At 37.4% G+C, this 24,289-nt stretch overlaps 1 protein-coding gene and 1 long non-coding RNA gene across 3 annotated transcripts in view; one reads left to right on the top strand and one right to left on the bottom strand.

Annotated features, from left to right (window-relative positions):
- Positions 1-24,289, top strand: part of kcnb2b (potassium voltage-gated channel subfamily B member 2b) — a gene marked incomplete at its 5' end in the record, with an annotated part of 99,383 nt that overhangs the window by 22,758 nt on the left and 52,336 nt on the right. The window contains one exon of one of the 2 annotated variants that reach the window (XM_079863973.1): positions 10,314-10,418. The exons of the other annotated variant lie outside the window; for it this stretch is intronic. Coding sequence (XP_079720099.1) covers positions 10,314-10,418 — 105 coding nt within the window. Of the gene's footprint in view, positions 1-10,313; positions 10,419-24,289 lie in introns of those variants that run through there. 2 annotated transcript variants of the gene reach the window in all.
- LOC307154071 overlaps positions 18,013-24,289 on the bottom strand; it is a 63,718-nt gene continuing 57,441 nt past the window's right edge. The window contains exon 5 of the long non-coding RNA XR_013820265.1: positions 18,013-18,135. This is a non-coding gene — a long non-coding RNA (uncharacterized lncRNA). The remainder of the gene's footprint in view (positions 18,136-24,289) is intronic.

Below are 24,289 nucleotides of genomic sequence, written 5' to 3' on the forward strand. Positions count from 1 at the left end.
CTCTGTTTTTAGTTGTCCAAATCTGGCTCCTAAAGCAAAACCACTTGAGTAACTCTGTTCTAATGCTTCAGTGTTATCCAGCCTTTATTTACATCAGAGGGGCATGACACACTCACAATATCATTTTCAAATATTGATGTATCTATCATCTACATATTACCTGTCTTTCCGTGTCAGTTCTAAAGATTAATTTCCGTCACCTTTGCCTCTCATTTAGTGCTTCTCCATTTTTAAATCTGCCTGCTTGAGGTTATTCTTGCCATGCGTCTCTCTGCCATGTCTCCTGTCCTCTTTCCACCCACACACACATCTCCTACAGTATATCCCACAAAGCACTGCAGCGCTGCCCTCTGAAGTAATGTGGTGACAAGCCCAAGCCTCTCCAAGGAGCACTGACACGCTGCTGAATATCGCATGGTGTGTCATGTTGTCAAACTTTCACAAAGAAATATGCGAGATGAAACGATTGTGGGTGATGCCTGTATGCTGTGTTGGCTGTTTAAGGTAAACCGGCTGTCCTATCATCTCAGTGAATCTGGCCTTCAACAACTTCTAGGGAAAAGAATAATCCACACAGAGTTTTCGTTTTGTGAAATGGTGCGCGTGTTTGATGGTTGGGTACCTTAGATGTCTTTCCTCACCTCACTGAACTCTTACTGACAGACTTCCTTCTCACGAGTGCAAGTCACTCGACTCCATCTGGCACCACCCTTTAAGACGTCTTAAGCAAATGAGGCAATGAGTGGCGTGCCTGCGGTAATCCTTCTATTTTAAGTTCAGTTTCTACTGCAATAAGTCAGAATTAGACGGCTGTAATAGATGCATTAGATCATTTCTGTTTATCATTTATTACGGAAGAACGCATATAATTAAATTGAAGATCGCATAGATGGAGTGTAGAGCTGACTGGAAGAAATTTTTATACTGTATGTAGAATAAAGTACTCGAAAAGCAGTCATTTATATCCATACATGGATATAATAATGTGGAATGGAAAAGAAAATGTCTGCAGTCATAGTGAGTTTACTCCATACATTGATAGTTTGTGTTGTTAATTATATGATACAGTGAGCAGTTCAGCACTGCTGCAGCTCATATTACAGTTTCCCCTGCATTGTTGGTTATTGGGGACAAGAAAATGGATTATTTGTCAAATTCGAATGACATTTTAGTAATATTTGGCTGTATGGGTGAGTTTAATTCATGATTGTTAATCTGGTTAATGATTTAATGCACTGTAGTTTACATCACAACACTCTCCAAAAGCAGAATGCTACTTTTAATTCTTTGTAATTCCTAGTCAAATTAGAATGATACCGTAGTTGTATACTGTATATCATTTGCGATTGCATTTTCTAAAGACATGGCCACACTAAAGATCAATGATGCACACAAAGCATCTTCATAGTACAGAGACTTGCGACAAAGTCGCTGATGGTGTGAACAGGGCTTAATATGGACAAAGACATCCAGCTATTGCTGTAGCTTAGAGACATTTCGACTGATTAGGTAGTTGTGGCCAAATGGTCAGAGAGTCATACTTGTAACCCAAAGGTTGCGGGTTCGATTCTCAATACTGACAGCAAATCCCCCTAGTATTGTACCAAAGACAGAATTTTAGTATCGATCCAGTCCTATACTAGAATCTTTCTGTTTTTCTAGATTACTTCCAGTAAGCTCTGTGTTAAATTGATAAAGAAGCCAAAGTGACTGCGAGCCATAATGTAAACCCTCTCCTAGCCTTCGATACAATGAGCAATGTGTCATCTTTTAAGACGTTTATCACTGCATATCTCAAAATGCTCCATTCTCAGCGGAAATGAACACCAGGCAGTTACAGCAGGGCTTTTCCTGCCGAGTCTCACTCCACTAGCCGGCGCAGATGATGTCTAATGTGTTCTTCATGGTGCAGCACCATGCGGAAAGAGTCCATTAGCTGGGCACCGCACTGGAATGTCCTTGCTATGTCAGCTCGACAGGGAGGGCAGGGTGCTTCTAACGCAAACCAATCTGAAAGGCGTAACTCATGATCCCTGTGCCACCACAAAAGGAATGAGGCCCGTACGGTAAATCTGCTCAATGGAATTAGACTACAGAGGTAATTGGCGCCAAACAGAGCCGCGTTTAATAGCAGTTGCCTTTTCGAGCACGTTCTGTACTAGCCGGCCCCTTACACGCACAAATGTAATTAAAGGGCTGATCTGAGATCAGTGTGAAAGGTAAGCTGAGCCACTCCAGGCATCCTGATGCGTGTGCGTCAGCTGAATCATCACCTGCTCTTCGCTGTTCACAAAGGGCTTACAAGCAGAAAATAGCAGATAGGTCATCAGACAGGAAGGATTTTAATAGCAATGTGTTGCTTAATCAGATATGATCGGCTCTCCTCTGTCACTAGAGACTATTGTTACACTCTGTAGTAGTCAGAGAAATGATTGCAGGACAACAAAGTCTAACAACAAGAGTTATATGTAATACAATAACAAAACAAACTGGACTATTGAGAAGAACAGAAATGACTGTCAGTTGATTTATAGAGTGCTTGTTCATTGTCAGATTTGTTCCCATTTTTTACAAACTTAAAAAAAAGTCCTTGTTTAAGAGGTGTAAGCCATGAACCAAATCAACCAGCTATGAGATTTAAAGCCAAAGAAGACTGTGTACTTTAGCATTGCAAAGTACACCTTTTTCCAAGGTACATCTTGAAAAAGGGGGAAAACTTGAAAAACTGAATATCTTATCTTCAGTACAATATGGTACTTGTTCAAAATAATCACTTTAGCAAAGTTTGTACTGTTTTTGTTTTATTTTGATAAAAAAATCTTCATTTTAAAAAACTTCTAAATCTAAAGATTCTGAAAGCCTTAAATGAGATCCCATAATACTTTTATAAAGCTTTACAGTAGTAACAACTAAATATATTTTATTATATATGATTAATATCATAATTTTAAATGTGATGGTTTCATTATAAATATGGTTATTTTCTCTAAGGTGACACCCAATTTAATGATATTTACCATCTGAACTAACCATGTCATGTCAACAAATGGGAAAGTCAGGCAGCTGTTTATTATCCTGTTAATTATTGTGCCTTTAGCCCTGACAGCATTTTATCCCAAATACCATACTTTTACATATTCTTCCGTTATTGGAAAACTGTTGCTTTATTTACCTTGAACAAAACAGAAAATCATTAACAAGACAATCATTTGCTACATAAATCTACAACATTTAAAAAAACAATAAATATTAGATCAAATTAGCGACGAATCAACTTTGCGTTGCTGTCCGCGATCGCGTCAAGGATCAGCCAAATTTCCACGTGCATCATCAAAATCGGTTATTGGGAAAAGTACTTTAATTTTTGTAATTAGATGTGCCTTTTACCCTGGTGCATGCACCCTTAGCCCCGTTGTACCCTAAGCAGAAATGTTGGGGGAAAATAATGAATTATAAATCATACTAAATGTTTATTATTGTTTTTCAGTATTTAAAAAAAAAAACTGTAATGAGATCAAATCTAAATCATAATCTAAAAGTGGCATTTCTCTACCCTAGTCAGATTTTTTCCTTCACTGAGCTCCTCATAGTGCATTCTGGGATTGCCTTCTCTGTAAAGCCTATATGTGATACTGCTTTAGGATAATAAATAATGCATAACAAACTTGTCTACCTTTTGAGATAAGCCTTGGAGCACATCAACAATGCCGTAAAATGTTTCCTCAGCAGGCAGCTGTCTAGGTTTTGGGACAGAGCAAATGTTTATGTACAGCTTGTTTACAATACCTAGCTTGTCGTTGAAGTGTTTAAACGGCATCTGTACGGCGCCGGGGGCTCCAAAAAGAACATTTTCTAACATTTGGAAAGCTCATATTTGGTTCAGCTGGGAATTTTCCATTCCGTCCCCACCGGTTGTGCTTGTTCTATTCTGTAAATTATCAGGAGAGCGTTTAAGATTTTTCAAAACAAAACCATTGCTGGTGATGTAATGATTTACTTCTTCTTCAGAACACAGTGCGGCCGTCCTCCTCGTCGAGAGCTGGACATTATTTTTAGACATTCTGTAAAATGAAAAAAAAAAAAGAAGTAACCAAGACAACCGTGAATTCCATCCACAGGCAGAAGTATGCAGTTGGCAGTGTGATCACCTTCAAGTAATTTTCGTAGGGAGTGAAACATCTTTTTTTTATTATATCACATTGTACAATGCAGTAGGGCAGTTGTTGAAATTCATGGCGTGGAACACAAAAGTTTAATGGTGCCCTCCTTCTACAAAGCCCAGTATTTCTAGTAGTCCCTTAGAAAAATTATTATGTTAAAAGTAATTACATCGATTGTGAATCCAGTAATGAACATGCATTCTCTCTCTCTCTCTCTCTCTCTCTCTCTCTCTCTCTCTCTCTCTCTCTCTCTCTCTCTCTCTCTCTCTCTCTCTCTCTCTCTCTCTCTCTCTCTCTCTCTCTCTCTCTCTCTCTCTCTCTCTCTCTCTCTCTCTCTCTCTCTCTCTCTGATATTTGACCAAATGAGGTGGAACCTCCCTCTTTGCACTGCATATTTGGCTAATAAGCTTGCGACACTGGACTCTGCATATTTGTTTGTCTCTTGATCATAGATGAGGGATGAAGGAGACATGACTAATGGACAGTGAAAAAGGGCAGAAAAATATGATTCGGGCCATTGGTTCGCTGATTAGAAGACTGTTTTAGAAAGAGTGATTAAGCTCAGAGTACACGGTTAATTAAAACGAACTTGGCAGAACGTTGGTGTCATGGAGAGGACGGAATGTAAAGTTCTTGAAGAGTTAAGTACACAGGGCTGTGTACCGAGGTTTATGCCTCTGGCCTTTCATAGAGCTCCCTGATCAATTCCAAATCCCCTTATTAGGTGGGACACCTGGCATCTCTTAACGTAAATTGATTTCCACCTGTTGTTATCACATTTCAGTGGATTTAACAACCTCTGACCTAAATATCTACTGAGTGTTGCTCACAGTGGTTGTGCTTTCATTCTTGATCCTCTAGGCCATGTTCAGACTACCAGCAAAAATCTTTTTTCGCATATTAAGATTTTATCCAGATGCGTTCCTGAAAGTCTGGACAGCAAAAAAACACAAAAACACATCTGTTTCACAATCTGTTTCAAATGGAGGTGGTTTGAAATGCTATTCCAATCAGATTTCTCAGTCTGAACGCTCTGCTCTGGCTGCTCAAATCAGATTTCTTAACGTGACACATAACGATAATGTCAAAACTGCTGATGGAAATGCCAGAAGTATTCATACGGTGTTCAAATGGTATGTCCAAAGGTTTCGGCATTTTCTTGTGCGACGGAAGAGTTCACCCCGCAACTCGACAGTGCGCTTATTTGGAGAGCGAGATGATGCACCTCCATTTTTCCTGCATCTGTTTTGAAAGCCTCGTCACATACGTGGGTATGCCTACGTCTTTACCAAAGCAATCTAAGCAGATAGATTGGTTATGTCTGAATACAAAAATCTTATTTCAAATCAGACAGTCTTCCTGAAAAGAAAATGATTTGCCTGCAGTCTGAACATAGCTTTGAATGCATCTAATGTCTCTTGCATTGAATATGACATACTGAATAGCTGTAAATGTCTTTTTAGTCATTTTGAATCGATTATTAAATAAATGTATTATTAAAAAATGATTAAACTAAATATACATTATTTGGAGATAATGACAATGATAGAAAAGTGGTAGAGGTGTTTTAAATGTACACATTGAAATAATTGACCAGTCAAGATCTTAGCATTTATTTTGTTTTTTAATATTTATATTCACACAATATATATTGAATTTGTTTATTTAGTGCATTGTTTAAAACACTGTTGTTTTAAATGTAATAATTCTTATTATGAATTTGCATATTTTATTATTGAAAGGTTATGGTTAGGTCGAAACAATAAAACATAAAAGGTATTTAATAGATGAAATATAAAATAATAAATTATTACACTACTGTTCAAAAGTGTAGGGTAAGATTTCTATTCTCACCAATTTGATCAAAAATACAGTAATATATTACAATTTAACAGTTTTCTATTTTAAGATATTTTAAAATGTAAGTTATTCCTTTGATGGCAAAGCTGAATTTTCAGCATCATTACTCCAGCTTCAGTGTCACATGATCCTTCAAAAAGTCATTATAATACGCTGATTTGGTGCTTAAAAACATTTATTATTATTATTATCAATGTTGAAAACAATTGTGCTGCTTAATATTTTAGTAAACATTGTTGAAATTGTCTTTGATGAATAGATCGTTTAAAAACATTTATTTTAGAAAACTTTTAAAACATTATAACTGTCTTTACTGTAACTTTTGATCAGTTTAAAAAAAGGTAATTCTTTCTTTAAAAAAAAAAAAAAAACTTTTTTCCTGACCTCAAACTTTTGAAGTGTAAATTTTGTAAAAATCAAGCATTGGATTTTAGAAGTTCCCAAAGTTGAAGACGCATCACATATCCTATGTAATAATTATTATAATTAATGAGGATCCGACTTTTAGCTCTTTGTTGGTTATGAACACAATCCTACAAGCACTTTCTCACTGAACATTTTCCTGGCACCTGAAGAATATCTGATTGTGTTTATAAGATTCAGTTGACCTTTTTGATGTGGTTCGACTTGTTCTTGTCCTTGTCCTCATGAACGTATCCATTAAAACATGTCGTCCTGCATATAGATCTGTGTAACCTTACCGCAGGGGCTTGTCCTGTTTAACATTTCAATTCACAGATGTGTCTTTATACTCATCTGAGTCAAACGGGTGAGAAGTGCCATCCTGCTGGTCTCAAAAACCACATCTTCCACATGACCTTTGCTAATAAGCTCAATGTACACAGTGAAGTTTGACAATCACTACAAAGGCAACATCATTATTAAATTAAAGTTTAAAGTTTCTGAAGAGGTGAAATAAAAGGCATTGGTTGTTAAAACCAGCTCCTGCAGTGAGGATTCAGCCCGTCTTGCATTTAAGTTAATTTGCATTTCCCTTATTTTACAGTCATGAGGGAGAATTTTTTGGTGAGCAGTTTTTGTTCCCGTCCTTGGCCCATCGCAGTTGATCCCCAGTCTGCGCTTGAACTGGATAGGAGCAATTGCTTAATGGCTGTTGATTCTTTTTCAAAGATGTCATTTGCTGAGGGCATATCACAGTGAATTTTGAGTTCTGTCTATCCTAGCGGCTTATTAAAATGAGAAAACTGTCGAAGTTAAGCAGAAAAGTGATTTGCGTCAGTCTGACGGCTCAGCACACTTTCTGCTGACGGAAATCTGCCAAATACCAAATGTGCTTGAACGACCTTGTTTGAGGCAAGAACTGCCTATTTTACTCGCTTGACCTGTGTGGTAGTCTTTGAAGAAAATGTGTTGACAGCATTAGTGCTGTTAAAATGTTATAGTTTTTTGGCAGGAGAAAAAAAAAAGATCTCTTTAATGCAGAATGTATTATTTGTTGACCTATCTATGCCTGTATTTTTAAAAAGAAAAAGACTGGTCATCTCTGCTGAAAAAAAATTGCTTACCGTGAATTACCATGCTTTACCATTATCTGCAAATGTTTAGTCAACAGTGCCACATCACCACTACAGTACTGTATCTACAGTGTAAAAAATTATATGATCAATAAGTTATGACAACATATGTTTTGACATTGCTTTAAATCATCAAAAGAAGTTATACAAGATTCAACTCATTTTTTAAGACAAGACACCCCGGGTGAATAGGGTAAAAAATAAATAAACTAATAGATATCACCATACTTCACCAGTTGATTTATTAAATTAATAATTGCAAACATTTTTTGTAGTTTTCTAAAATGTTATGTTTAAAAATGAAAATGAGGCGTTATCTAATTAAATATGCACTAATTTGCATACATTTCTAGAATTTAGGTATATTAGAGTCAGGTTTTTACAGAGGGGATTTTAGATATCTCTATTTATCACTCCACAAATCTGAAAAAAACTGTCAACAGCCAAAAATAAATACATTTTCACAATTAGTTAAGGAATAAAATTATATATGAACAAACCCTTCAGTAAAAATCTTCAGAATATATAGAAGAATTAAACTGCAAAGTTTGGTGTATGTTAAGTGCTACTGAAGTGGTGATTTCATGGCTCAATGTACCGTAGGTGGAAAAACTCACTTTGAGAAAATGGCATTTGAAGACATAGACTGTAATAGAAATCTACAGACGCAAATAGATAAAGTGCTCTATACTGTAAAAAGTGAACAGTTGGATCAACTTAAAAAAATTACTTCAATTGGTAACACCTAAAGAAATTAAGTTTTCTCAACTTAAATTATCACGTAAAACGTTCTAAAACGTTCTAAAAAAAATTCTTTAGGTGTTACCAATTGAAGTAATTTTTTTAAGTTGATCCAACTGTTCACTTTTTACAGTGTAAAATATAGAGTTAAAAGTCTATTTTGGATGTTTTCTTTCCACTAGTCTGAAAAAACACTTCATGAAAAGTCCATAAGCCCAAAATCTCAAAATTGACAGATGCATAAAAAAACACTGTTTTTGCCTGTAGTGTCTCGCCTCAAGTCAGTTTAATGTAATTTAAGTTGATTGTACTTAAAAATTGAAGGCAGCAACTTTTTTTCTATTAAAACTAACCTAATTGGACTAAATAATGAATTGGACTAATGCAGTCCAATTCACAAACTAATAACTCTTACACCATGTCTACACCGGAAGCTGCTTGACCAAGGGAGGCTTCCTGGTTAAGCGAGTTACAGTATGAAGCTCGATGGGAACACCACGTTCAGCGCACCAACATCCAAAATACAAATATGCTGTTGACCAGCAGTGCTGGTATTTTCAGCAGGGATATGTCCACTAAAAACTGATGCAGGATTCTGTGCCAAGACATCTCTGGCAGAAAATGTTTGCTTACACTAATTGTTTGTACAGTAGTTAGTGTATTCAAAGTATCCACAGGCGCACTAGATAAAAACCACACCACTATATGCACTTTATTTTATTGACCTTCTTAATGTGTGTGTATTATTTCAGCATGTAGTTCCAGGACCACCGCTTTACATAAATACAGCTGACTTTGTAAAGCCCATCACGGATCTCACAAATATTCCAGATATTTCCATCTGTCCCATGCAGACCTCCCCGTGGGTGTTCTGGAACTGTGTTTATGCCGTCGGTCAGCTTTAGCACGCTGTGTTTTGGAGATGTGAGCAGACTGCGTGATACTTCAAACGCCACTCTAGTATTTCACTCGCTCTATCTATATTCTCTCTCTTCTTTCTTTCTTCTCTCCCTTTTTTTAAACCCATCTCCCCTCCCTCCTCTGACCTAACCTTGACTCTTCCCTCCCCACCCAGCTCCCGTAGTACTTTTATCATTCACTTCCCAATTCCGTGGCATTTCCAACCAAAGTCTTTGTATTGCACTGAATGTCAAGGAAATATGAATACAGCGGGACATAGTGTACCCACATTGTGATGTCATCACTGCGGTCCACTCCTTCTCCGAGACTCAGACCGTACGCGAGGTGTTAATTTAAAGTCAGCCTTCCCGGCATCAATAATGAACAAACATGGAGTTCAGCTGATAAAGCGGTGCATCATGGGATGCGCAGAATACAAATGATCACCAAGGACATGCAGAATCAAACTTCAGATCTTGTCGCCTGACTTGGCTGTGCCCTGCGGATGTATATCGCAGAATGATTTAACACAGGTCCTGGTTATTGCGGCCCAGGTCGTAAAGGGCAATTGACTGTGGCTCCGCCACGTCCCAAAATAAAACCACCCGCACACCTTTTTTCCCTCGTCATACAGGACTATTCTTTATAAAGCACTAAATGCTGGCGGAGAGTCTCAGCTAGATGGATTACAACAGCCTTTAATGAAACGAGATAAAGGGTTTTTACGATAATGACATTATGCTGTATATTCACGCAAAGGTGAGTTGTAAGTTTCGAGAATAATTGTCGGGCACGATTCCTCGTAATCAATAACCTGAGGCGATTAGGTCCGCTGGAGTAAAATCAATGTGGCATGAAATGTGGGGAAGGGAGTGCCGATGGACGTCCGTCAGCTGAGTCACATGCTATTTAATAAGGTAGTCCATTAAGAACGTCCGGGATGATGAGCTAAGGAGGAGATTAGAAGCGCAGGTCCACTTTTTTCGTGCCTAATATTACTTTGACATCATAGTCACGGGGCGGGAGAGTAACTCACACTGACGTGTCTTCTTTTTGCAGTAACCATCATTTTCCAGGTCCATTTGTCAAGCGAGGCACGGAGGACAGCTTGTGATTAATGGACGTTTTATATGAGCGAACACGTGTTCAGTTCCTTTCTCCCTCTCCCTCACCGTGCTCTCGCTCCTCGTGCTGGCATTTGACAGAGACACCTGTGTCCGCTGTGAGTTATGTATTTTTACCTCTTTCCCAATGACACCTAATACCCAGAGCTTCTTTTGATTTATGCCGTTGATTGTGGCGCTTCTGTCGCATTGGCTGACAGATGCTTGAATTCTGACTGAGGGATTACGAGACTTGATGCGCCCATGATACAGTGTTAATTGATTTTCCTCGAAAAGAAAAAAAAACTGAGATAAAAAAGGAAAAGCTTGGCTTCTGATGAGATGAGATACCACATGCCTTCCTATCTTTTCCAAAACAAGACTGGAGAGGCTGCGAGCCGCCCAGGAGACCATGTCTCTCCGTTTCATCGTTTACTGTACTGTATGTTCCCGCTTGACTCTCTCAGGCTTTTAAGCACTTGTTCACCACACCCTTTGACATATGTGTGGTGTAACCGCAGAAGAGATTATGGCAGCAATTACGAGAAACCGAAAAAGGCCAGTGGAGTTTGTAACCCGTATTAATGTGCAGTTCTGTGATACTTCTGTAAGTGCAACTGGGTTTATAATGCTGATGAAGAGACTAACATGATGGGGTAAGGTTGGCGAAACGAGGAACACCAGAAGTTAGTTATTTGAATAATATTCCTATTTTGAAAATATTCCAGCAAAAAATAAATTAATGTTTTAATAATTCCAGTATTTTTATTTATGTATAGTCTATATATCACATATTTCCCTGTAGTTCAATTCATTCTAGTGGATCAGTTTGTCCAAATGGTCCTCTCTCATATGTAGGTTTGGAAAATTGAATGAATTTATTCAAGTGAATTGGTTCATTCTGTTCTGTCTCTCATGTGTACCTTTGAAAAGTTCATTTCATTGAAGTGGATCAGTTTGTCCTCTCATTTGGAAATTTGTATTCATTTCAGTCAATCTGTTCTTACACTTTTGCTCTCTCTCATATCTTTGGAAGATACACATTCCTCTCTATCTCTCATAATGTTTGAAATTCACTCAAGTGAATCTGTTCATCCTAAAGGATCCTCTCCCTCTCTTTCATTGGCAAATTTAGAAAGTTTGATTCAATGTAGTCAGCTGGTTCTCCTAAACAATCCTAATTCACATTCATACTGTTTTTGATTCATTCTTATGAATTAAATTGTTCTTAATGTCCTCTCTCTAAAATGTAGTGTTGGAAAGTTCAATTCATTCTAGTGAATCAGTTCATCCTAATAGATCCTCTTTCTTCTACTCTCATATGCAGCATTAAAAAGTTTGATTAATTATAGTGAATCAGTTTGTTGTAAACAATTCTCAGTCTTATGTATTGTTGAAAAGTTTGATTTAGTTTGATTGTTCTAAATGTTCATCGCTTTCAAAAGTAGCATTGAAAAGTTCAATTCATTCTAGTGAATCATCGGTTAATCCTGAAAGGTACTTGCATATGTAAGTTGGAATCATTACAGTAAATCAGAAACTTTCGTTCATTTTATTGAATCGGTTTGTCCTAATAGATACTCTTTCTCCCACTTGTAGCATAAGAAGCTTGATATATTGTAATTAATTGATTCACCCTAATCATGTCTAATTCTCAATATAACTCTCAAATGTTGGACATTTTGATTCATTCTGGTGAATATATGGTGCTCTCTCTCAAATGTAGCATTGTAAAGTTTTCTTCAGTCCAGTGAATCTGTTTGTCCTACAGAAAACAGTACGCTCATATATATTTGAAAGTTGGATTCATTCCAGTCAGTCAGGTGGTGTTGGAAAGTTTTGTTCATTTTAGTGAATCATTTCTCCCTAAAGCATCCTCTGTCTATTTCTCTTATATGTAGCATTAGAAAGTTTAATTCATTGTAGTGAATCAGGACATCCAAAAATGTTGTTCTAAGGACATTTCCTGTCAACATTATGAGAACATTCATCAAGTACAAATAACATCATACTGGCGTTTCGAAAATGTTGTTCTCGGAATGTTTTCTCTCAGAATGTTATTTAAAGAATGTTTTATCTTAACATTTACATAATCTTCACAAAACAAATAGATGTGGCAATGTTCCCTGTTAGCTGGGACTGATTCATTTTAAATGATTCATTCCTGCTCTCAAATGTCCCATTCCAGTCAATCAGATTCAGTTCTGATTCTCATATGTAGCATTGGAAATTTTGGTTAATTCTACTGAATCGGTTTGTCCCTGCACTGATTTTAAGGAATATTTAGTGAAATGCTTCTGTCCATCCAACCCGATCTCACGGCAATTCGTACGAATTTTACAAGGTGGTTAATTCGTACGAATTCCTCCAACCTCATTCGTACGAATTTATACGATTTTTGCTAAATCGTACATATTTTACGAGTTGCCCAATTTTTATGAATTCATACGAATGACCTACCCCTGACCCCGACCCTAAACCTAACCGTCACTGGGGTTTAAACAAATCGTACGAATTCGTACGAGTGAGGTCGTACGAACTCTTACTAATGAGCCACATTTTACTCACTCGTACGAATTGGTCGTGAGATAGCGTTGGTTCATCACTGTTTTTGCGCTGTTTAACACTAGAGTACGTGCTCCATTATATATATATGCTTCCCCAATTCCTGGAACAACATGGGAAATTCACGCTGGTCTTTTCAGCAAACAAACACAAATCTCTGACAGTCTTCTGTTAGTGGAGTGTGGTTGTTGTTTGTACAGGGTAAGCTATGAGTATACACACATCTTCTCAGTATTTACTGTGCTATTGAGCAGTGCAGATGGCCGCACTTGGACTTCACCGTGTGTGTTTACCATTAAGCCTTGCTCTGTGAACAATCTCATTATCTCCTGCCGTACTGCTATCGGAACACAGCAAACTTGAGAATGCAATAAATGATGTAGGCTACACCAGAGTCCGCGTCTTATGCACTAATGGAGGAAGACGGGCTGCCCAGCGGAGCCGTTTGCTGTAAAGCGAAACTGCAAATGCATCTGAAACCCGCTGCAAAGTGAGAGACGCTATCAGTTCAGGTCTGCAAAGCTTTCTGTTACATGCTGCTGTTCTTCTGCAGACCAGTTAAACCTTGTATCATTGAAGCACATGAACAGTATTGAGTTATATGCATATGTTCCATAAGGAGGCATTCTCTACATGCCTTCCACCTCCTCAAACATGATTCATGGGTTTCGTTCACCATCTTTCCACCTTGCACGAGCCGAACTCAGACTCCATGTTTTAGATGATAAATCACTTCCCCAAAGACATGTTCACTTTAATTCAGTTCGATGGCCATGCTAGGTCTATTTATTAATCAACTATTTGCATCGCTGTAACTTAAAAGTGCTCGAGCAAACGAAACTGCTGAGTATTTAGAGTTTGAAAGTATGTCTAATATTATGCAATATTAGCATCATAGCTCATGAATGATTAATTCAGTGATTAAATATATAAGAAGCTCCTGCAGTTCTAATAAGAAAATTCTGTTCAATCAGCTTCATCAGGAACCCACTGCATATGACCACTAAAAAAATCCCCATAGTATGAATCAATGTCTCACAGATACCATTAGCAACATTATGATTAGTGGAGCTGTTTCATGGGGATCTTGAACACAGACCGTCAATAAAGGATGAGGTCACGTAATGTGAACTATTTGTACTTCTAATATCTATATAATATGTAGGTTTGAATATGTTTATATAGTAGCAATTGGACGGATGGATGGATGGATGGATGGATGGATGGATGGATGGATGGATGGATGGATCGTCTGGAACATTCTCTAATCATGAAATGGAAAGTGTACTGTAGAAATTATGAAGATTAAACTTTTAACTTTTAATTGTTATTCTGATCATATAATTAATATATTCAATTAATGAAACATTTTGGGAAATGGGAGCCTTTTGGACCTAATGTGTTTTATTGAGTAATCATTTCTGTCTGTTTTAAAGACAGCACTCTGGTCTATTTGTACTTTGGTCCATTGTTGATCTTTCGGTTGCACCTTATAGTAATGGTGTGAGATAAACCACTTCCAAGTTCATCATAGCGTTTTATGTGGGCTGTTCGAGGTGCCCGCTCAGGAAATACAACAATGACAGTCTTATTAAGAGACTCTAGTCTTATGGCGCTGGTCCCTTCTTTCAATTTGGGACGAATTAAACTGATATTAAAAGAGCTTCTGTTCCTCAAAGAAGACAAAAAATGTAGAAAGGAAGGAAAACTCATATTAATCAGTTGGCGTTTCTGTATCTCTCCCACCTCACTCTCGACCACACTTCCTCCATCTCCTTCCCTCCTGCGGCCCATACATAATTCATACGGTCATTACATGAACTGTACAGTGTCCTCCTCCCTTGATGCGCTGATTAGGCCCCGTGTCAATCCGGGTCCCTGAGTTGGCCGCGCCACATGCCCCCGTGTACGGCCCAGTCGCAGCTGCATGGGTAGAGGAGTAGAGTCTAGATTGCGCTGCAAAAAGAGCTATTAAATATGGATGAACCTGTTTTTTTATTTGCCTGTGATTCAGCGTAAATTGATACGTTTTTGTTACTTACTTTAAAGGGATACCTTTAAATAAGTACCTTATTGCTTTTATAAAACTGTTACCATACAATACATATATTAAAGCCATGTCGGGGTTTCTGTGGGTCATAAAAAGGTCTTAAAGTCCCCATGTGGTGAAAATCAAGCTTTTAATGTTGTTTATATGTCTTTTAAGTATTATAAAATATTAAATATAAATATAAATATAAGCATAAAATATTAATATGCTTTAAGACAAACCATGTGCAAATTCATAAGTCAACACCATTGCTGAGTATTTTCTCCTTAAAACTGCAGTGAACCAAAAACACTCAAAAACGCGGTTTGAAATCGCTGGTGTTTCTGACGTCACAAATTACCTTGTAACCAATCACATCAACGTGTGATCGTCAACAAGTGGATCTCTGAGCTGGTGTGAGTGAGTGGAGGCGGGGCTAATTTGCATATTCATAGAACCGCGTATACTAAATGAGGCAAGGGTGTAGAGTTACATCCAAGCTATTTTAAGGCATGACTTTTTTTTTTTTTTCAAGGAAAAAACATTTAAATATGTAATTTTGGTGATCAAAGATGAGTTTTAATTATTGACTACAGGGGGACTTTAAGTCAGAGAGCACAAAGGTTTAGTATTTGTGACTTGTTTTCCAGTACAAATATCTAAACATCCTTAAATCAAGATACATTTACTTGACAAGCGAAATAAAGATATTGTATTTTTTCTGAGAAATTAAAACCAAAAACAGCCCAGTGGCAGATATTTGTTCTTGTTTTAATCATAAACTCACTTGATTTTGATCAATTTCAGAGAAAACAAGACAACTTCTAATCTTATAACAATTCTTCTAGTAAATGTATCTTGATTTAAGAATCTTTAGATATTTGCACTGGAAAACAAGACAAAAATACTAAGAACACCAAGAGCATCACTATTTTGCAGTATAATCAGAAGGTACAGTAAAAGTTATGTATTCAAGTATTCAAGCCTTGAGCTGTTTTTTTGTAAAATGAATTAAAAAGTAATGGATATCTGTTGCTTGGGTGAAATCTAAAGTTGTTTCTCCTTATACATTTAGAGAACATATTGACATGTTCTGCTCCCTTGACTTTATTCCTTCAATTTTCTTTACTTGACCTTAGAAATGTCTTTAAAAAGTCTTAAATCTACCTAAAACCTGCAGAAACCCTGCATGTCATTTCTTTTTTAACACAATATAAGATATTTTCTCACAGACACACATACATATGCTTATCTCCCAGCATGAGAAAATGTTCAACGCTTCCACACACATGACAACATCAACATATCTCCCGCATGAGAAGATTTCCCTCTTTGAAAACTAAAGGTGAATGACGCAGATATAACGATAGCAGGGATCACTCAGTTCATTAGTTCAGAGTTACTTTTGCTGAAATTCACACACAGAACAGTTTTGACATATTGATGTTTATGTTAATGTTGCTTAGAGTGGTTGCGCAGTTACATATCTGTTCGGTGAAGTGGTCATAGAACACGGCAACAGACCAATCAGCATCAAGGACTGGAACTATATCCATTTTATAACAATAATTCACACTGTACATCTGTGCAGTGCCGACAATGCGTGTGCGTTCAACGTGGGCCCTTAATGAGGATTAACACAGGAAATAGGCATGGAGAAACGGTTTTCATATCATCTTTCAAGAGGATCCAGCTTCTGTGTGTTTGGGCTTGGCTTTCTGTAAAAGCCATAATCTTGTGTTCCGTCGGGGATTATTGAAAATGCTCACGAATGTTTACCCTCCGAGCACGTCCAATAATGACACCATGTGGGCTGAAATTATGACTTCTACATGAATCTGACATTTCTTTTTGTTATTCATATAAAAATGTTGGCTCATTTATCCAGAGCTATCAAACTTTCGGAATGTGATTGCAGCTGTCACTGTTTTATGACAGAAAGGCTTCCAGATTTAAAATTACCTCATAAATAAACAAATGAAATGTGTTCAGCTTTATGTAACTCTATTAAGTTGAGATGGTATTATCTATGGGATACTGACAAAGGAGTCAATCAATATGATACCCGTAGTAATCCACCTTTTCAATAAAAGGCTGTCAGGAAATAGTGTCGTCAGTCAATTTAACTGAATTAACTACATATTAATTGTATATATATCGATATTTTATGAGAAAAGACCTCTAAAAATGTCTCTTATTTTTAAGAAATAAAAGCGCTTATTCAGCAAGGATGCATTAATTTGATCAAAAATGACAGTAAATACTAATAATGTTACAAAAGATTTCAAACAAATGCAAATTCTTTTAAACTTTCTATTCATCAGAGAATCCTGAAAAGATTTAGTCAGTTTCCACAAAAATATTAAGCAATACTAATGTTTTCAACTTTGATAATAATAAGAAATGTTTCTTGAGCAACAAATCAGCATATTGGAATGATTTTTGAAAGATCATTGTTTTGGACCCCATTGAGTTTCATTAGCCCCTTTCACACATAGGTGTAAGCGTGTGCACAACGCGCACATGTCAGCCTCTCTTTCTGATCGTTCAGGTAATGAAACTCTTGGGCAATCTTGGACAGAGCTGCTGATCAGCACAAGTGCCTGTGAGAGACAGAATGCTCACTTCATTAAGTACTAGTGATTTCCTTGTAATGCAGTCAAATCAATTGCATCTGGTACGCTGTGCCCTGCTATTGTTATGTGATGAGATAATATTGCGATCAATCGCTTTAATGCAGGTCAATTCAGATTGAAGAAGTGAGGTTAAGTGACAGAAGCTGAGGCCAGTGTGGCCGGTTACCATGACGATCCATGTCATAGACAAATCACTCTGCATATGTGGTAGGTATGAAAATGCAGTCAGACCCACAGGGTACACACACTACATGTCTCAGAGCTTGACCGCAGTGCATTGTGGGAAATATGGTATTACCCATGTTTTGTTTTAAATGTTGTTCACTTTTATCCATCGTCTCGCAGTTGACAGGTATGACCAAAGTGGAAATGGGATTGTGTTTTTGGATTTATTTTAGTTTAATTTTGTTATCTTTCTGAAGCTGCACATCTATGGTTACATAACCCAGGGTTTTACAGAATGAATATTTAATTTGTGGCCCTGTGAAGCATTCACACATGAGAGCATGCAAATGAAGAGGAGAAAGTGGGCGTGGGTCGACGTGCAGTTCCTCTGCCAAGTCCCTTCTCTGCTCCCCTTCAATGCAGGTTGAGTAACGCCATTCACTAAACAATATAGAAATATTTACAGATGGCTTTCACGTTATCTGTTAAAACAACATAATGCAATACAATTATGATTTCAAAGAGTATTGTTTTATTTTGTAAACTATATCCAAAGACACACACAATACTCAAATATATATCTCAAACTGGCTGACAAAGTGCAAAATTGCTAAAAAAATTTAACATCAAGTCAATATGTTCACAGAAGTCATCAAAAATGCATGTGAAAACAGCACATGCAGTGATGAAGCTCATTTACTGTGAACAGAGCCGCTCTGAGACGCGAATCATGGGCTGCTTGCGTAAAACATAGTGCACTTTGTTCTGAAATCCGCCGCAATTTATTTTATTAGATCCAGAGCCGGTCAGCCCTAACAGGAAGTTGCGTAGGGCCCCGCAAATTACTCAAGGCCCCGCCTCCCCCTCGTGTTAAAGCGTGTCAATCAAAGTTTACAACATCAATGAGAAAATTAAGCGGAACTATCCTTCTGGTCACGAAAAGAGATGGGGGAAAAAACAGTGTTTGTTTAAACTGTAGCTCAGAAAAGATAACCGAGTTGCGCGTTAACATGCGTTCATATGCGTGTGCACGAAATGAAACGCGCACTTTCCAGCAAAACATCTGTGGGGACCAGTACAATGGGCGTGATGGCTCTCCTCATTATAGGCGCACATACTTTTAAAACAAGACAATGATTATCTAGTCTCCAGGTCAGTTTAGTTACAACTCTGCAATAAAGCAAGATGGAAAGCAATGTATTGACATTGACTATTGATTTATAGGCTCTATTGCATTTAAAATGTTGATTGGCTGGACATACTGGTCAATATGGATGCACATCCCTCAGTAAATAATAACCATCAAGTATTGCTTTTATCATTTAAAACCCAGTGACACGCTATGGCAAGCCATTTTAGCTTTAATTCATTCACAGGATGCATTTTTGATATCAATAATTAATATATTAAGAAAGTACTGAATGTTCAGGAATTACATTTTCATTAGTACTTAAAGGAGGGAGAATTATTGTGGGAGCACTGGGGAGTCAGGTGTGTCTGTGTGGCAGTGGCAAATGGTTTACATGGCTCATGGGTCAGGTATAAGGGCCCCTTAACAGAATTTTGTTTAGGGCCCCAGGGAGGACAGATTAGATCACAGCCTTTGCCGCGTGGAAAGAGCACTAAGCTACAGTATACCGCGATTTTGTTTTCTGTTCGATTGACAGATGCTTTGCCAAAGCAATGTTAGTGATCTGGTTCATTATTACTCTTTGGCAGGACAGATTAAACTATCATAAAATCAGAAATAGACATTTGATATAGAGTGCAATAAGCAGGACAACAATACATTTAAAAAGGCTAAGACCTGTGTCTGCTTGAAGTCTTCGGCACATAGAGTGTTTTAATTTTTGATCTACATAGCCTACAAAAGTGTAGCCTTTACTGTACGTCCTGTACATAATCATCAGACAATCTCTTCTCAGTGATCTGTAAAGCCGCGAGATGCTAATGAAACAATAGATGATGCTACTCTACTTCAATGCATTGCATTCTCGTCAAAACGCAAAACGGAATATAGCCTTTGGTCGCGCTACACCGCTACCTGCTGTAAAAAAAGAAGCTAGCTACTAGAAAAGCTACAGTTTTAAAAGCAACTGAGCTACTGTCAAGCTAACGAACTAGCTTCACTACTTATTAGCTACTACCCAACTCCCCTATTTTTGGATTACATTTGAATAATTTTGTTATGTGCATTGTTATTTGTATTAGTTTTTTAATATTTCTATTTAGCTTTAAAGCCATAGTATGTAATTTTAGATGAAATAGAGGTTGCATATTCAAAAAGACAACAAAGGCGTAGCTTGATGATGCTGTGAAGGAGTGTGGAATGATGGGAGTTGTCGTCTTCACCTCAATCATCAATCCGACTGGATTCACAAAACACGCTCATGTATGAGGTGATAATGAAAAAGTTTTATAACCTTTACGTTTGATTTTATTTCAATCTAATGAATTAGCCGCAAGTAACGTAATGTTTAATGCTAAATTACTACTCATACATGTCACTTTATTTTTCGATTTAAATGGTATGGTTACACAACGCAGTTTTACATGTTCAAAACAATCGTACTAAAATGCACATTTGAACATACCCACAGCATTTGCAAAAAAAATTAAAAATACATACTGCATTTAATTACACTGCCATAAACCTGCTAATCAAGACTTGTTAAACAGTGTTATGAAATTCCATTCGCGTTTTATTTCTCCTCTTGTCCAAAACTCTTCTTGGGTCATTTGATTCACACGTACGTTTACGTTTCTTGGAGTTATCTTTGGCGGCAGAACCTGCTGCAAACGAGAACGAATAATTGTGGTCCATGACGACTGTGCGAAACAACAACAGAGTGGCTAGATACAGTAGACAATACAACTACTACTTTTGGATTTTTTCATGAGACTCATTGTTACCATGGTTTCTACAGCAGTAAAAACAGAAACCGAGGATAACACAGACATGACGCCATTGACAGGTGACGCAATGAGGAGGGACGTTACACTGGTTAAAATTGCGAATTTCTCTGGATTTAAACATTGTTGGAAACATTTGGGATAATGTAAGTACACAAGTGAACAAAATATATAACAATGCTAGTGGTTTTTGGACTTTCAATGCAAAAATCTTACATATTATGCCTTTAATTTATTTCTATTTTTGTTTTAGTAATTTTAGTTCTTCAACTTAATTTTTTTTTAGTTAGCTGCCAAGGGAACCTTTTTCATTTAGTTTTTCATCTAATGTTTATGTTTTATTTCAGCATTCATTCATTTAACAAAACTAAAATATAAAATTATATTAAAATAAAATAAAAAACTATAATAACCTTGCTCTGGCATTCGTTCTACTAAGGCGACATCCGCAAAAAGTGCTGTGAGGCTGCTAAGTTGGGAACGGCTCAGTGGAACATGCCACACAGCTGTCTGGGGACAGATGAAGTATAGGCTCACAATGCCTCCTTGCGTAAACAATGTGAGGTGATGTATGACCGGGAGCTAGCCTCTCAAATCCTAGATAAACAGATCTGAAACCAAGAGCTTCTATAATGAAATCGTCAGCTAATATTAAACAAGGCTGTATTTGCATATGAGGGCCATTGATAAAAGTGACAAGCAGCTTGTTTTTGTCTTTGGCTTGATCTGTTGATCTTGGGTTGATTATAGGCAAGATGAGTGAACAGGTACCAAAGTACTGAAGTACTCAGAAGTGATCAATCATATAAAAAAAAAAAAAAATAGTTGCACGACTTATTTCAACTTCAAAACATTTTCAACAGTACCTTGCAGTCTGATTTATGAGACAGCAATTTCCGTCAACACCGCTTCACGGTCACTTTCTGTCCCGGGCCACGCTCGGCACTCTGGAGAGGATTGGGGGTGTTCGCACAGGACACGTTATTGCTTTCTAACAGCTAGAAGAGCGCAATTGAATGGAACAGGGTGTAGGGGGTGTTTTGAGAGCTTTTTTTTTGGGGGGGAAGGATTTATATAAGATAACTATTTTTAGAATGAAATGTGGCAAAAGATAAAGCTAAGAAACAGCAAGAAGCAATATGACGGCCAATTAATTTATCTGTTGAGTACCACATACAAAATGACTAAAACACCCATTCCTAACAAGAAGTGATGCTATTAAAAGTTTCACAGAGGTGTTTCTGATCCCATTATAGATTGGTCTGAGGAAAATACCAAAAGCTCGGGAAAACTGTCACCTACTTTTAATGATCTATTCATAGACTACCCTATTTTTTTCATTTTTTTTTTTGAACAGCAAAGCCCACTGAGATCAAAATGAACTACTTTCATCCTAAATAATAAAACAGCTTAGTCAATAAGTATTCACTCAGGATCATGCAAGCTTTCCCCCTAGCACAGGTTTTTGTTCACTTCTAAATATAGTCGGCATTCAGCTGTAACTTATGGTCTTTGACAGTTTCAATGGTCTGTAACTGGACTTTCTGTTTATGCTTATAAAACAACAGAACACGAAAGTTGGATACAGCCTTTCAAGTTAATGATCTTGCTGTTCAACTCTAGATTTATAGTCTAAAACAAAAGCACACACAAAAATCACTTAAATTATGGCCATGAAGAACAAAAGCTCAAACCTAAACCAACATCATTATATTGTTTGGTCAGGCGTATAGAAAGTATAGTATAGTATTTTTAATTTACTTAAAGAGCATGTTAGTAATGTGTGCCTATAGACGGGTCCACAACATGTGTATACTGCTTATTACACACACAGGGACGCGCAGCAGCACACAAATATAAAAAATAAAAGGATTACAATGTAAAAGATTATTATTGTGTACATAATATTGATATGGTGGAATCCAGCTTGTCCCTCTCTTTAACCTCGCGCACAAGCAGATCCGTTTCCTCGCTAGAGAACCGTTCAGTTTTTCCGCCAATAGCGAATCCGCCATGGCGCGAGCGCAACTGGCTTTTGTAGGGAATGGGACATGAGACTCTGATTGCTTTATTGCACGTTATGCCCAAAACACACCCATTACTCATTAAGAGAATAGAGACAACCCTTTTAGACCATGCGCCGGGAGCGCCGACCATTTTTCCCGTCGTTAAATTAGCAAAAGTGGATTCGGACACACCCTAAGTGCACTTGCGCCATGTGCTTTAGACCATGCGCTTATATAGTTAAAATAGGGCCCTAAGTTTTGATGCAAGTTTTGGAAAGAGTGAGCGGTGCTAGGGAATTACAGGAGTAAAGAAAACACCCTGTTGTCTTTGGGTGGCGTGACTTCGAGGTTGAAGGGTCACGGTTCTGAACTAATACACCTTTAATTGCCGCTCCCAGGTGAGAGTGTTCTGCGGCAAAGACACAAAGCTATTGATAGCAGCACAGGTGCCCTGGGTCACCCTGCTCGACCGGACCCGCTGTGTGAAAGATGAGGTAGTTAAATCAGAAGGGGGATTCAAAGGCATCACTGCACTGCGGTTCAAAAGCGCCCCAGTGAACAGAACGAGGCCCACCACTGTGGCGGATGTGAGGTTTGCACCATTAGATCTTCAACTACTGAATGACACAATAAAGTTGAGTGAGAGAGGATGTGGTAAGGATCATAAAACCTTGAATTTACATTGAACTTTAACTGCAGCACTGCAGAATGTGTTTTGGGAGTCTCCACTAGACCTCTGCAGCTCAGCATTCGATTACTGACTTCATAAAGTCTTCACAGTATATAAGAGATAGCAGTTTTTGATGGTTCTGAAACCAAAGTATGGGTATCCTGTGTTTTATTAATAGAATTTGCTGGGAACAATATGGCAAATCCAAATAAACTTTTTCAAGAGAATGCTTTCAAAGCATCTTCAAGCCAGTTCTTGAAGAATTTGCAATAAGCATAAATGTTTCTAGCTAAAAAATAAAAATGTCTGAAGTTGCATTCGGAAATGTGTCAGGCCACGATTCATAATGTACCACAAATATGCATTTTCAAATGAAGAAATGTTTCATTTGATCGTTTTTAGTTTTTGTAATATCATTTGATAACGTTACCTTAACGTTATAAGTTTATAAGACTTTAATTAGCATTTTCTTGATTAAAGGGTTAATTCACCCAAAAATTTCAATTCTGTCAGCATTTACTCACACTCATGTCATTCCAAAACCATACGACTTTCGTTCATCTTTGAAACACAAATGAAGATATTTTCTAATGAAACCTGAGAGATGAAAGTTCAGGTTGGTTTTTAACCAAAACCAAAAAGTTCATAAAGACATTGCAAAAGAAAGACATGATCACTTGATATAATGAACAGAATTAATTTAGGCTTTTACTTACATATAAACATTGATCAATACACATACATAGAGCACATCAATAATCATAAACAGAAGCTCAAATGGACACACTTTGATTAAAGCTTTCTATTGATTTTTATAGCTATATGAGAACATAATGATTTAATGGCACTGACATTTGAAGGTAACTCTTATCGCCCCTCTGAGGTTTGTTACCGCCAGAGCACACTTTAATTATGTTCAATGGGACCACATACTTCCAGTGCATGGTCTATTTCAGGGGCCATTTACACAACACCGATATCAATTAAAAATGGAAAACTTTTTATG

This window comes from Squalius cephalus (genome assembly GCF_949319135.1).
Source record: "Squalius cephalus genome assembly, chromosome: 25".
Taxonomy (NCBI): domain Eukaryota; kingdom Metazoa; phylum Chordata; class Actinopteri; order Cypriniformes; family Leuciscidae; genus Squalius; species Squalius cephalus.